This window comes from Pezoporus flaviventris, unplaced genomic scaffold (assembly GCF_033815535.1).
Source record: "Pezoporus flaviventris isolate CSIRO_AGI_PZ_B2104156 unplaced genomic scaffold, CSIRO_AGI_Pfla_v1 ptg000031l, whole genome shotgun sequence".
NCBI classification, from domain to species: Eukaryota; Metazoa; Chordata; class Aves; order Psittaciformes; family Psittacidae; genus Pezoporus; species Pezoporus flaviventris.
This window is the reverse complement of record NW_026892579.1, coordinates 48,728,945-48,740,839: the sequence shown is the minus strand read 5'-3', so window position 1 is coordinate 48,740,839 and position 11,895 is coordinate 48,728,945. Positions and strand designations below refer to the sequence as shown.

The 11,895-nt window shown below is 46.1% G+C and overlaps 1 protein-coding gene across 3 annotated transcripts in view; it reads left to right on the top strand.

The window, feature by feature from the left end:
• The first annotated feature begins 8,642 nt into the window (after positions 1 to 8,642).
• ATAD2B (ATPase family AAA domain containing 2B) overlaps positions 8,643 to 11,895 on the top strand; it is a 79,469-nt gene continuing 76,216 nt past the window's right edge. The window contains exon 1 of one of the 3 annotated variants that reach the window (XM_061460938.1): positions 8,643 to 9,173. In XM_061460938.1, coding sequence (XP_061316922.1) covers positions 9,018 to 9,173 — 156 coding nt within the window. In that variant the 5' untranslated portion in view covers positions 8,643 to 9,017. The remainder of the gene's footprint in view (positions 9,174 to 11,895) is intronic. The other 2 variants (XM_061460939.1, XM_061460937.1) reach the window with 2 other exon arrangements.

The window sequence follows — 11,895 nt, the reverse complement described above, 5'->3', positions numbered from 1 at the left end:
TTCCGCTCAGCCCAGCCCCGCATGGAGCAAGGCTCCGCGCTTCCTGCCAAAGCCAGTGTTTAAAGACACCGGTCGCAGCTCACGCCAGCCCCGCGGGGGACAGCGCCTGAGGTATTGTTAGAGACGACCGGACCATAACGGGGCTGTAAGGCGGAGTAAGTAGAATCCCGGGGAGCCGAGAGAGGGACCCAGGTAACAACCCCCTCCGACCTGCCTGCGCCGAGGGACGTCGCGCTGACGCCTCGCTCCGCGCGGGACGGAACATGGGGCCGCTCGGTGGAGCGGGGTGAAGCGGCCAAGACGAAGCAGCGAGAAGGCTCAGCCCGCCCTTCCCCTCAGGGCGGCCGCGGGCAAAGTTCAAACCCGGTCGGAGCGGCAGGAGCGCTGCCCCGACCAGCATAGCCTCTGCCCCGCAGCAACTCACCCGACGGAAGCCGCCGCCGCCACCACCACAGCCCCTCAGCGGCCTCCCCGCCGCGCCAGCTCGGCAGTGTCCCACAGTACACCGCGCTTACGCGACCGCCAACGGCCGAAACAGCCGCTGCCCCCGCCCGGACCGGGCGAGGCGGGGCGCAAAGCTCCGCCCCCAGCGCCGAGGGGCGGGGCCACGCCGCCATGTCGGGGGGTGGGCCGGGGGAGGGCTGTGCCGCGTCAGGAGTGTGGCGGCGTGGGGATCTGCATTGGCGGGGGGTGCGCGGGGCGAAGAGAAGCTTCCCGTGGTGCTAACCCTCCCCTCCTCTGCCCTGTCCTCCGTGGAGCGGCAGAGCTGGCGGCCCGCTGCATCCTAGCCCGGTCCTCCTCTCCCCTCTGCGGGTCGTTCTCTGGGGGCAGGGGACAAAATGTCCAGACAGGAACCTGGTTCAGCACCGCGGCTCGTGACCCTGAGCAAGGGGCTGCTGTTAACCCGTGGAGGCGCGGGTAGGCTTCTGTCTGCTAAGTCAATGCGTTTTACTGCCAACGCAGTTTTCCCCTCCTGGGTGAAGAACAAAAGAGAGTTTATACATCTGTACGTGGACGGGCAGCGGACAAAACGCAGCATTCAGCGGGGACTACAAAGCATAGAATGGGGCCAGTGTCTGTGACAGCCGGCTTGTGCCCACAGCTCTGCTCCAGCCTGCCCGGCTGCTCCCGCAGCACTGGCGCGGAGTTGCCCCAGCCCTTTGTCCTTCCAGCCGTGCGACGGCAGGAACAGCCGCACACTGAGCCATTTGGCGATGGAATGCTTCATTATGCTGGAAGGACTAATTAAGGGCGAGTGTTGACATATGTGAAAAGAAGCTTTGCCAAGGCCTTGCACGGAGGACAAAAGAGCAGCGTGGTGGTTGGAAAGCAGAGCCCCCGAGTTCCCCAGGGTACATGAGAAAGGAGAGAAAGAGACAGAATCCTCAGGGAGGCAAGAAGCATTTAGCGGAGTCTCTCCGCTCGCTGGGAGCTGTGATTCTGAGGTGTTTTGGGCCCCTGGAGAAGACTCACTTGGCGGGATGGATGGTGGTGCTAGGAGCTATCCAAAGTAAACACCGCGGCAGAGCAGTCAGTGCCTGGGAACATGCACGGAGTGGAGCAAAAGCAGCGATTACCTGTGTGCTTTTTAATAAGGGTTCGTTTTTTTTCATGATTAGTGATGCACTGTGAAACATTTAGAATTAACCTAAATTGAACAGCCACAACCAGCTAATTCATATTAATTAATGGGAAATCCACTGCGAATTTACAAGTGTGATCAAAGGTGATACTTCATTGAATGTCGTCTTCATGTGGGACCTGTTCCCACAACGCCTTAATTGTAACAATTACAATCACATTCTTCAAAAACACTGAAATAAGTTGCTTAGTCTCAGAGTTCAGTAAAGGTGGGTAAAAGAAGTAAAATCTGCCCCTTGACAATTTAAATTTCTTCCTCTTTGTCATGTATATCACAATGCACTAAATCCTTAGAACACAATTTGGATTAATTGTCAAGTCTTAACTGGATGAGATCTAATCACAGCTCCTGCCTGTGAATCTTCAGGGAAAATAATAAGAAATTTTCCCTTTGTTTTGGTATAAAAGACATGAAGTCTTTTATTCAAACATACAAATTTCTGAGATTCTATTCTCCCTGGATTTCTTTACTGTTTTGAATAAACCGATAATTTTGGATAGAAGGCACTTGTTTGTCACAAGTGTTACTTATGGATTCTATTAAATGAGGTTTTGTATGTTTAGAACTTAAAACAACTATCATACCACATCACCGTTGAAAAGTCCAAGTAATTTACAAAGCCCTAGGTAAAACTTCAGAAGGTTGTTTTGTATTTTCTGGACTGTTATATTTTCTTACAATATTTTAAGCACATTGGCTCCATTTCATTAAACACAGAAGTTCAGTAATATGCTTAACTCCTACCTGGGGGCCTTTCCTGTAAAAAACGTACAGACCCAGAGGTAAGCATGGAGGGAGGCAAGATTGGATTTACCTGGTGTAATGATGCAGGCTTCCCAACTGCAATCAGGTATTGATTTAGAAGATTAAGTCTATTACTGGAAATCAGAGTACAGCTGGAGACATGCTGACCTATTACAATAGGCATCGGTGTCCTAGTGAATATAGTGGTTTCTTAAAAGCCCTTCTAAGTACAGCTGTTCTCCCTCAGGACTGAAACTATTGACAAAGCATAGGAGTAAGAAAAATCTTAAGGAAGATGTTACTGTGTCTTCAACCCCTCTATAATGTAACAAATCAGTTTTTCTTAAAGCTGAATATTTTCAAGTTGTTACAATCAAGATGTCACTAAAACCCTTTTAGACTGTGTGTTTCATACAGCTTTTTCTCTGGCAAGAAATAGTACGCAAGATGAACAGAAGCAAATGGTCCTTTTCTTACTGGGTGGCGAATAGAAGCAAACAGCCCAGACTGAGTACACTGAAACACTCTACAGGGTATTCATGAGATGAATACAACAATCTCATGCCCCCTTTGTCAGGAGAGATCAGATGCACTGGTGTGGAAGATAGTTACAACCCCTGAACTTGTTTTATAATGTAGGAGTGAATCTCAGTGTCGATGAAGTGAAGCAGTGTTTTAGCTGTCACCACCCATCCCATCAAGGTCACAGGAGAACCAGTGCACATGGTGTATCTAAAAACAAGCAGAAAATTAATTTTGAAGGGATAATTTTAAACCATATATTTAACAAGGTTAACCCGTGCCAGAGGAAACCATCAGCTACCTATAATTAAACATCAGCAAGTCAGCTGTATTGATTGACCTTAACTTGAGATAGCAGTCGTTGCCTGAAGCCTTTTGTAAGTGTGTGCACACAGAGCTGTAATGGAACAGGAGGAAAGTGGGACTGTAAAATAAACAGAATCTGGTTATTCCATACTTGGCAATTCCATTGACAAAGACAGCACACTCCTCTGCACAGTGTCCTTTTCCCACATGCTCCTCACAAGAATGTTAAACCTTGCAGGCTACCACACAGGAAGAAGAAGCTCAAGGAACTGCCGTTTCTGGGAGTTTGCTGCGCAATAGAAAAGTGAGTCATTGTTTTATGGGAGATGTTGGGTGAACCAGCATTTGTGAAGAGGGTGTTACCTCCATGCAATGAAAGGAGTATCCACACATGCTGCTGCACTCTTGGTCTGTAAATCCACAAGAGAAGTGAATACAGCTTCAGTTTTACAAGTAGAGTGGAATGCTTAAAACCATGAAAAATTCAGGATGGCCTAAGCAACTGTTTGTAGCAGGTAACACAGATTTATAAATAACATAGGATGTGAATTCTCAAAGACACTCTTCAATGAAATTACATCTATGACATGGAAGTGTAGTTTATGAGATCGTTCTTGGATCTGTAACAAGAAAACAAACTTCTAAAGTTAAGACTGTGTAAAGACCTGGGAGATTGATGGACAAATTATATTTCTGATGGGCTTCTTGTGTGACCTTCATCAAGTCATTCTGGATTCTTATGGTCCTAAAGCTTATCTACAAATGTGTTAATAAATGCCTATTTTTATTTTAAGCATTTTAGTACAGAGTCTGTTTCTTACTACAAAGCTATCCATCACTCAGCATAGTAACAGGCTGGAAGTGCTGCTTTCATATGCTTAGTGATCATAAACACCAAAGTGAGATTATTTGCCACTTTTGTCCAAGATAGAAGTAATTTACGCCCTGAATGATAGTGAAAAACAGACCCTGCAGATCCCTGGCTTAAAATATCATCAGCCTGTGGGTTTTACACAATTACTAGTATTAGAAAAACTATCTATTGTAACCTTAGCTGAGTGGGGCAAAATGTTGTGGAAGCTAATGGCTGGATGTGATGGAAAAATAATTTTGAAATATTAGGAGGTAACTCTTATAACTCCCATTTAATGTAATCTGAGAAGTCTACTCTCTGATCCTGCTTCAAGTTGCACGAATACTATCTATTGTAGTGTGGAAAAGAATCTTGAGATAGCTGTGGTGGTAACAGAATTGAACATTAACTATTTAATTCTAAAACATAATTATTGTACATTTTTAAAATTATCATGTTAGTCTTCAGAAATGAGCTACCTTTAATAAAATTGCAGTAACACTGCAAAATGCCTGCAATGTGGAGTGACTGTATCACCATGTGTTCAAGTTCAAGGTAGTACCAATCCTGACTACTGGACACCACTTCTTTGGGGTTTCCAGACTTCTATCCCATGGTCTTATCTTTATGATAGACATTTCTCAAAGGAGAAACCACACAACCTTAAATTTCCTAACATCCCCTCAGGACAGGACTTAAGGCAGGTTTACAAAAGCAAGATCTCTTGTGAATCTTTTTTTATTTCAAGATTCAACTGAAACCAGGATGAGTTGACAGCATGACGGAGAGGGGCACAGAAGAGCTTATAAATAGAGTCCTGAAAAGATGATTTGATTTCCATTCTTTGGAATATTATACCTATTCAGAGATACTGCAAAGTAATCTCTGGTAAATTGCCCATGATTGAAGCAAATGATAACTGACTGAATAGACCCCTTTGGTCCTCACGAGGCTGAAAAGCTCTACAGAAGTTCTGAATAAGGGATGAAGGACTTTTTCTTTTGTTGTAATACATTCCTGATTTCCTTGTAAAATAGGGGCATGTGACAACAAAATCTCCCATCTCCAAATATTTTTTGTGTTCTTAAATACAACTCATGGAGCAAAGAAGCCTTTCCATCCCGGCCACTTTTAATGTCTTTTTACATTGCTAAGTTCCAGTAACATTTCATTCCCTGAGCCATGTTTAATGGAGCAGGATTCTTTTGCTCAAGTACTTGTTCTTATTTTTCCCATTTCCCAGTGGTGTACCTGCCACAGCAGATGTTGTGGCTTCTTAATACATGTTTCAGATATCTTAATGTCTTTTGTGAACTACTAGAGATAAAAGGGTTTTGAACACTGCTGTAAGCTTCAGCATTTGTTATAAATTGGTTCCATTTGAAATACAGTCATTCCCAATGGCATTTGTTTTCAGAAGCATTCAGACATCTGCCCGTACGACCAAACTACAAATCTTGTACTTGAGTCTTACTGGGAATGAGCTCTACAAAATTTTTATGCAATACTTAGTGGAGTGTGGCTCCAGTCCTTCTCCCGTTTGTTTCTTCATTGTCTTTTGTTACTCGGAGTTACTTTTTTTTCACAAATATTTTTCTGCACATACAGATAACAAAAAATGGGAATGAGTAAATACTTGGATTAGTGAATTTAGTCTAAATCCACTTCTACAGTAAATAATCTTTCATTATTCAACCACATTTAAATCTCCAAGTATGTGTGGTATAAAATATTGTCTATCAACATGTTCTCTGTATTACAAGCAAAAAATCCAAACAAAACTAACAAGGAAACATTGTAATTAATGATTTATTTATATTGTCAGTACTAAAATATGGCAGTGGAGCTTACATAGATGCTATTAGGCCAAAAGCTGTTTGAGTCAAAATAACTAGCCACGCCTTGTAAGAGGGACAAGACAAATAAGAAACCTGAAAATATAACCATCTGTGAAAAACAACCTAGGGAGTAAACATCCAAACTGAAGCATGTCTTTACATGTCCCATTCTATGCTAACATAATGAGAATGCAGCACTAAAAATGTTCAAAGCAGTGAGCAGGGATTTTTAACTACATCAATCCCTCTACAAGAGTAGTCCCTCTGGCATCATAAAGAGTACTCACTTGAGTATGGCTCACAGGAGTGAGATCAGAACAGTAAAAAGAAGAAAAAAGGACACAGCTATGGTAAAAAGAAGTAAATTTAGTAAATGTAAAATACATAGATTTTAAGTTGTGGGGTTTCTGTTGCTTCAAGCAGATCTGTATAGGCACCCAGGAAAATCAATTGCTTGCATTAACAACCAAGTTTATTTTACTTTTTCAAAGTCATCAGCATTCATGAGAGGAGGAGTGCTGGTTTGAATCAGGCATGTTGCAAACAGATGTTATGCAAGTTTCCCCAAACGGTCCTGACAATGCATTGCAATCCTGAGTTATGACATTCACTAGAACTGCTGCAGTCTGGACCCTTTTTTGGGCCACAGATTGATCTGCTGGTTTTCCCAAAATGGGGACGATATTTTTGTGATGCATACAAAAACTTGAAGAAGATTAATATATTATTTTTAATTTTCAGACCAACGGAATTTGGACAACGTATCTGAGTTACATGGCCCATCAGCAGTACGGGACAGAAATGGAAAGTACATTACTTGTCATCATATGTATGGCTGTGATAGTAACTCTTAGCAAGTATCATCTCCTGGTCCATTCCCACAATGTGTTTGGTAAGGGACAGTCTCTCACAATTTCCTCTGTTCTTACTTTTGGAGGAGACAAGGAAATGATTTCCAATACCAGTTTTGAAATCCATATAGGTTTTTAATTAACATACTCCTTTAGCCTAAAATGCATGAAATTGCTACATTCTTTCATAACCTTTAAACAACTAAATGAAGAAACAAAGGATATAAAATATAACTGATCTCATGGAGCAGAACAACTCCACTTTTTAAAGACCCTGCAGATTCTTGAACAGGAGATGAAGTACGTTTGCTAATGCACATTCAAAACCTTAAACAGAGAATATCAGATGAGAAAAATACCGTAATTCCTGCACCAAAACACACTGTACTGTGCAGTATCTCATAAAAATGAAAATTTGTTGCTGTTCACAGTAGGAACACTTTTGCTTGGAAATCTAAATAGCCCATTTTCTTATTATATAGCCTAATGTCATTGTTGCGTATTTTGTATTTTTAAGCATATGCTCTACCATTCTTTTTCAGACACTAATCTTGAAAAGATGTGGGAGTATACAGGTAAAGTGGAATAACAGTTTTTGCATTTACTGTTCTTTACTAAAACATGATTGCACTTTCCATCTTTGAACAATAAAAATACTTTGATAAAGCTTGCTCAAGCCTAACAGCCAGAGCCATGTGATCAGTAATTTTATTGTACTATTCTTTCTTGTTAAAGAAGCAGAAAGCAACTGAAATAACTTGGCCAGCGGTGCCAAACAAATCAGTGTGAAAATCAAAAGGTTGGTACTTTGTCACCTACATTTCTACACTTGTATTACTCAGCTACATTTCTTTTACATAGGTTTTGGTTTCGGGGCTTACGTGCAAGCACTGTTCAAGAAAGGGCAACAAGTTGTGGTGAGAACGAAGTGATTCTCCCTGTGCACCAGTGAGTAGGGATTGGATTATAGTTAATGAATAGTCTGAACAGCATTTAGGCATTCAATGTACTCTAATACCTACAATTCTTATTCCCTGTAAATTGGGGTTATTTGATTTGTGATAGAGGGAGGTGAGAAAAAAATCTTTCCAGCCAAGCAAGGAACGCCAAATGCAAGTTGAGGCTACTGGGCAAAATACAGAAGATGTTATTGTGACTTGTACGGCAGGCAAAGCAAGGGCTCATTCCTGGCAGCCTGGCTATCAAGGTGATTTCTTAATAGGGAGATTCACCAGGCTGTGCAATAGTTTCCAATGGGAAATTGGGGAGATTCTATCCATGGAGGGTCCGTTCGCTACAGCTGTCGAGCCAGCCTTCCTGGGCGAGCGGAGCCGCAGGCTGGAGTCCCCAGCCCCGCGGCAGAGCACCCTTCTCGGCTGTAAAAGGTGTCGCCTTTCACCCCCGCGACGCCCCTGAACTCCTCACCTAAGCGCACCCTCATCCCTCGCCTTCAGCCTTCAGGAGGCGGCGGCGGCGGCTACATCGCCCGCCGGGAGCGCAAGGCCAGGCCCATCCGGCTGCTCGCCAGATCCCGAAAGGCTTCGGCCCTGGGCTTCAGAGGCCGCTCGGGCCCTGTCGCGGGGCTAGTACCGCAGCCGCTGCTCCCGGGCTCCGCCGCTCCCCTCAGCCTGACAGGACAGCTCACCTCCCGCCCCGGCTTCCCTGGAAGCCGCCCCGCCTACTGCGAAGCCTTCAGTCACCGTCTCTCCGGTTGCGAGGGGCGACCCCGGCAGCGCTCGCCGGGGACCCGGCGCATGGGCCCAGCGAGGCAGCGGAGCCTGACCCTCCACTACCACCGCCGCCGCGCTCCCAGCGGACAGCGCCGCCCGCCACCTCCTCCCGGGGGCCAGCGCCAAGCCCATAGAGCGCGCCGGTGCCGTGCTAGAGCGTACGCAACGGGGGCCGCCTCTGTCTGCGCGCGGCGGCAGCGGCGCCGCAGCTCCCCCTCGCGGCAACCGGCGGCCTCGCTGCGGACCGAGAAGAGAAAGGGAGAAGGGGCAGTAATGGCGGCCAGTTAGTGCGAGGCTGAGCCGAGAAGGCTGTGGCAGCGACGGGAGGAGCCGGCGCGGCTCTGTCTGTGGCTCTGCCCGGCAGACCGGCTTCCCCGCGGCACTTTTTATCTTCCGCCCCCTCCCCCCTTTCCCCCTTTCCCTCCCCTTCCCCTCCCTACCCGATCCCCCGCCTGTCCGCCCTCCCTCCTCCCTCCGCGCCGGCGGCGGCGGCAGCGGCGGCGTCCCCCCGTGTGCCCCCTCCCCGGGGCCATGGTGAACACCAGGAAGAGCTCTTTGCGCCCCCTGGGCAAAGCGGCGGCCGCTGCGGCCGGAGCCGGCAGCCATTTCATCTCGTCCCGCACCCGCTCCTCCAAACGGGGCACCAAGGCAGATGCGGCCGGGCTGGAAGAGACGGCGGCAGCGCGGGTGAGGACCGGCGGGTTCACGGGGAACGGGGAGGGAGACGGCGGCGGGGGGACAGCGGCAGCAGCGAGGGCCTCGGCGGGGGTGTCGCTGGGGACAGCGCCGCTACTGTCGGGGGGGGCCGGGTACGGGCGCTGGAGGAGGGGGTGGGGGGGTGTTGAGCCGGCTGTCGGCTCGAGGGAAAGAGGAAGGACGGCGGAGCCGGCGGGGAGCCGGGGTGAGGAGGGACTGTTGGACCGTTGAGCGGGCGGGGAGCTCGGGGACGCGGGAGGCCAGCTGCGGAGAGCTACCCGTTGCGTCCCAACTGGGTTCCCTGCTCGGTGGGGAAAGGCCGGTGCCGCTGACAGGGTATGGGGGCGGCTGGGGCCGCGGGGGACGAAGTTACTGCCCCGCTAGTGCCGGTGCCTGTGGCGGGCAGGGCCGGCGGCAGCGGGCGGGGGTCCGGCGACGGCGCGGGGCTCCCCCTGCGGCCGCGCCCGGCGCTGCGCCGGCCGCCAGACAAAAGTTGGGAGCTGCGCCCGCAGCAACTTCGTAGCCCTCCTTCCCATGTATATCTATATATGTATGTGTATGTTTTCTTTTCCCTTAAATGACCTCGTTTCCGGCGGAGTTGGTGTTTGAGAAGGTTCCCCCCTTTTCGTAACACCCCAGCCCCCAAAACGGGAAGGGAGTAATTTTGCCGTCAGGTTTAAGTTGATTGCTTTCCTAACGTAAAATTTCCAACTTACTACAATGGCTTCGTTTGTACTGGCTAATGGCAAGTGAATAGTACGGCCTCATCTGGAAAATTAACGTTTGGTAAATTCTAATTGGCAGAAAGAATTCAGAGGCTTGTTTTTTTTTTCCCTTTGTTGTCTCTAAACAGATCTGTTGACAACACCTATTTTTTTTAATTATAAGCATGGCTTTTTTTCTTTCCATTGGTAGAACTTGATGTATTGCTTTGAAGATTTAAATTAGTGTTTGTAGTTGCCTGATCTGCATACATATTTTAAAAGCAATGTAAATATGGAAGGGAAAATTGAGGGTCAAAGCATTTGACAGTGTTGTACCAATTGGCCATGTCCCAGCCTCTGCTAAGGAGGAAGTTCGACAAGCAGAAAAACAGTAATAGCAGCCAGAGGCAGATCAGAAGGATGACACCTGGAACTGTCACAAAACCTTCAGCTCCATACTTTTAGTTTTAAAATACTAAAAAATCCCAAACAACCCCCAAAACAAAACAGACCTGCCCCCCTACAACCTCCCCAAAAAACTCTGACTAGGTATTCTATGCCTTCTGTGCTTCTCTTTCAGCTCTTTCATGCTTCACAGTTACTCTCTTCCTCCATTGTACTTTTCCTCCTTGTCCCCTATTTCTTCCTCGTTTAATTTCATTAGACTCATGGGGATGCAGCACCATGGCTGTAAAAAGCTGTTCTGCTTGTTCTAGTGTGCAGTTTCTGTTTATTCATATTGTGGGTCTTGCGGTATGTGAGGCAAAGTTTTAGTGTAACCTTTACTGGTTTACTTTGCAGGGAGTTTACTGCTGCTGAAAAAACCTACAGCTTAGGCTTCTTGCCAAATATTTTTCATCTATGACTAGTATTTTTATACTACAGATCATTAAAACGTTTAAATTATGTTATTGTCATGGTGTAAGGAAAGGAGATTGTGCAAAACATTGTCACAAGATCTGTAAATGCATCCCAGGATATTGCCCAAGCTTCTAAAAAAGCATTTCTTCTACAGTTAAGTGTATGTTCTGGTCTATGGCAGTGGGCTTGTTTCACTTCACAACAGGTCTCATGTATTTGAGGCAGTTTTATTTTTAAGATGTGATTGCCAAAGGTGAGCAGAAGTTATCCTGGGAGAGCTTTTTATGTATTTATTTATTTCTGTTTCTCCTAGTGAATTTTGTAGAATATATATATCCCACTGTATTTTACAGTTGTCTTTGTACAGCTGTTTTTATTTCCCAGATGGTAACTATTTGTCAGTGATACAGCGTCTTTCTCTTGAGCTCCTGAATCTTCTTGAAGTAGTGCCAGAGGAGGATTTCAGCGAGTAGAACATGAATAAGTATAGCAGTAGGAAGACAAAGCCTTTGCTTTTGGAAGCAACTGTCGGGAGACAGATAGCGAGGCTGTTTTGTGCAGAAAGTGCCCTGGGATTGTTTTCATGCAGTTGTATGTATTTTTTTTTTTTTTCCAAAGTTGACTGGAACAGTGTGTCCTTTTGAAATCTTTTGGGTGTCACGTCGGGAAACCAGCCTTACTATCAGCAGTTAATTGGGTTAATGGGCAGCTAGAATTTGGAGCTCTGGCAGAGATGGTACGCTTCTTATTTGCACTGTGTGACTTAATTTTCTTCCAGAGAGGTTCTGACTCGGACTCCCAGAGAAATGCTCTTCAGTGGCAATGATTGTAATTACCTTTCAGAATGTATTTGGAAAGATCGTCTATTTGTTCCTTATTAGCAGCAGAAACTCAGCAATCTAATGGTATCCTGTAGGATGCTGATTAGACCAGATGAGGGGTTAGGAGTTGCTTTCCACCTTTTTTATATCTATTTCCTTTTCCTTCCTTCTCCTTTTTATTTCCAGGCTTTTCCTGGTATACATAGGGTTTGGTTTGTTTTGCATACATTTAGAAGGACAAGCTTGAATCTCTCCTCTCCCAAGAACTAGTTTCTAGTCTTCCTGTTCAATATTATGTCTAGTTACATATTAATAGTGTCCGTTTTT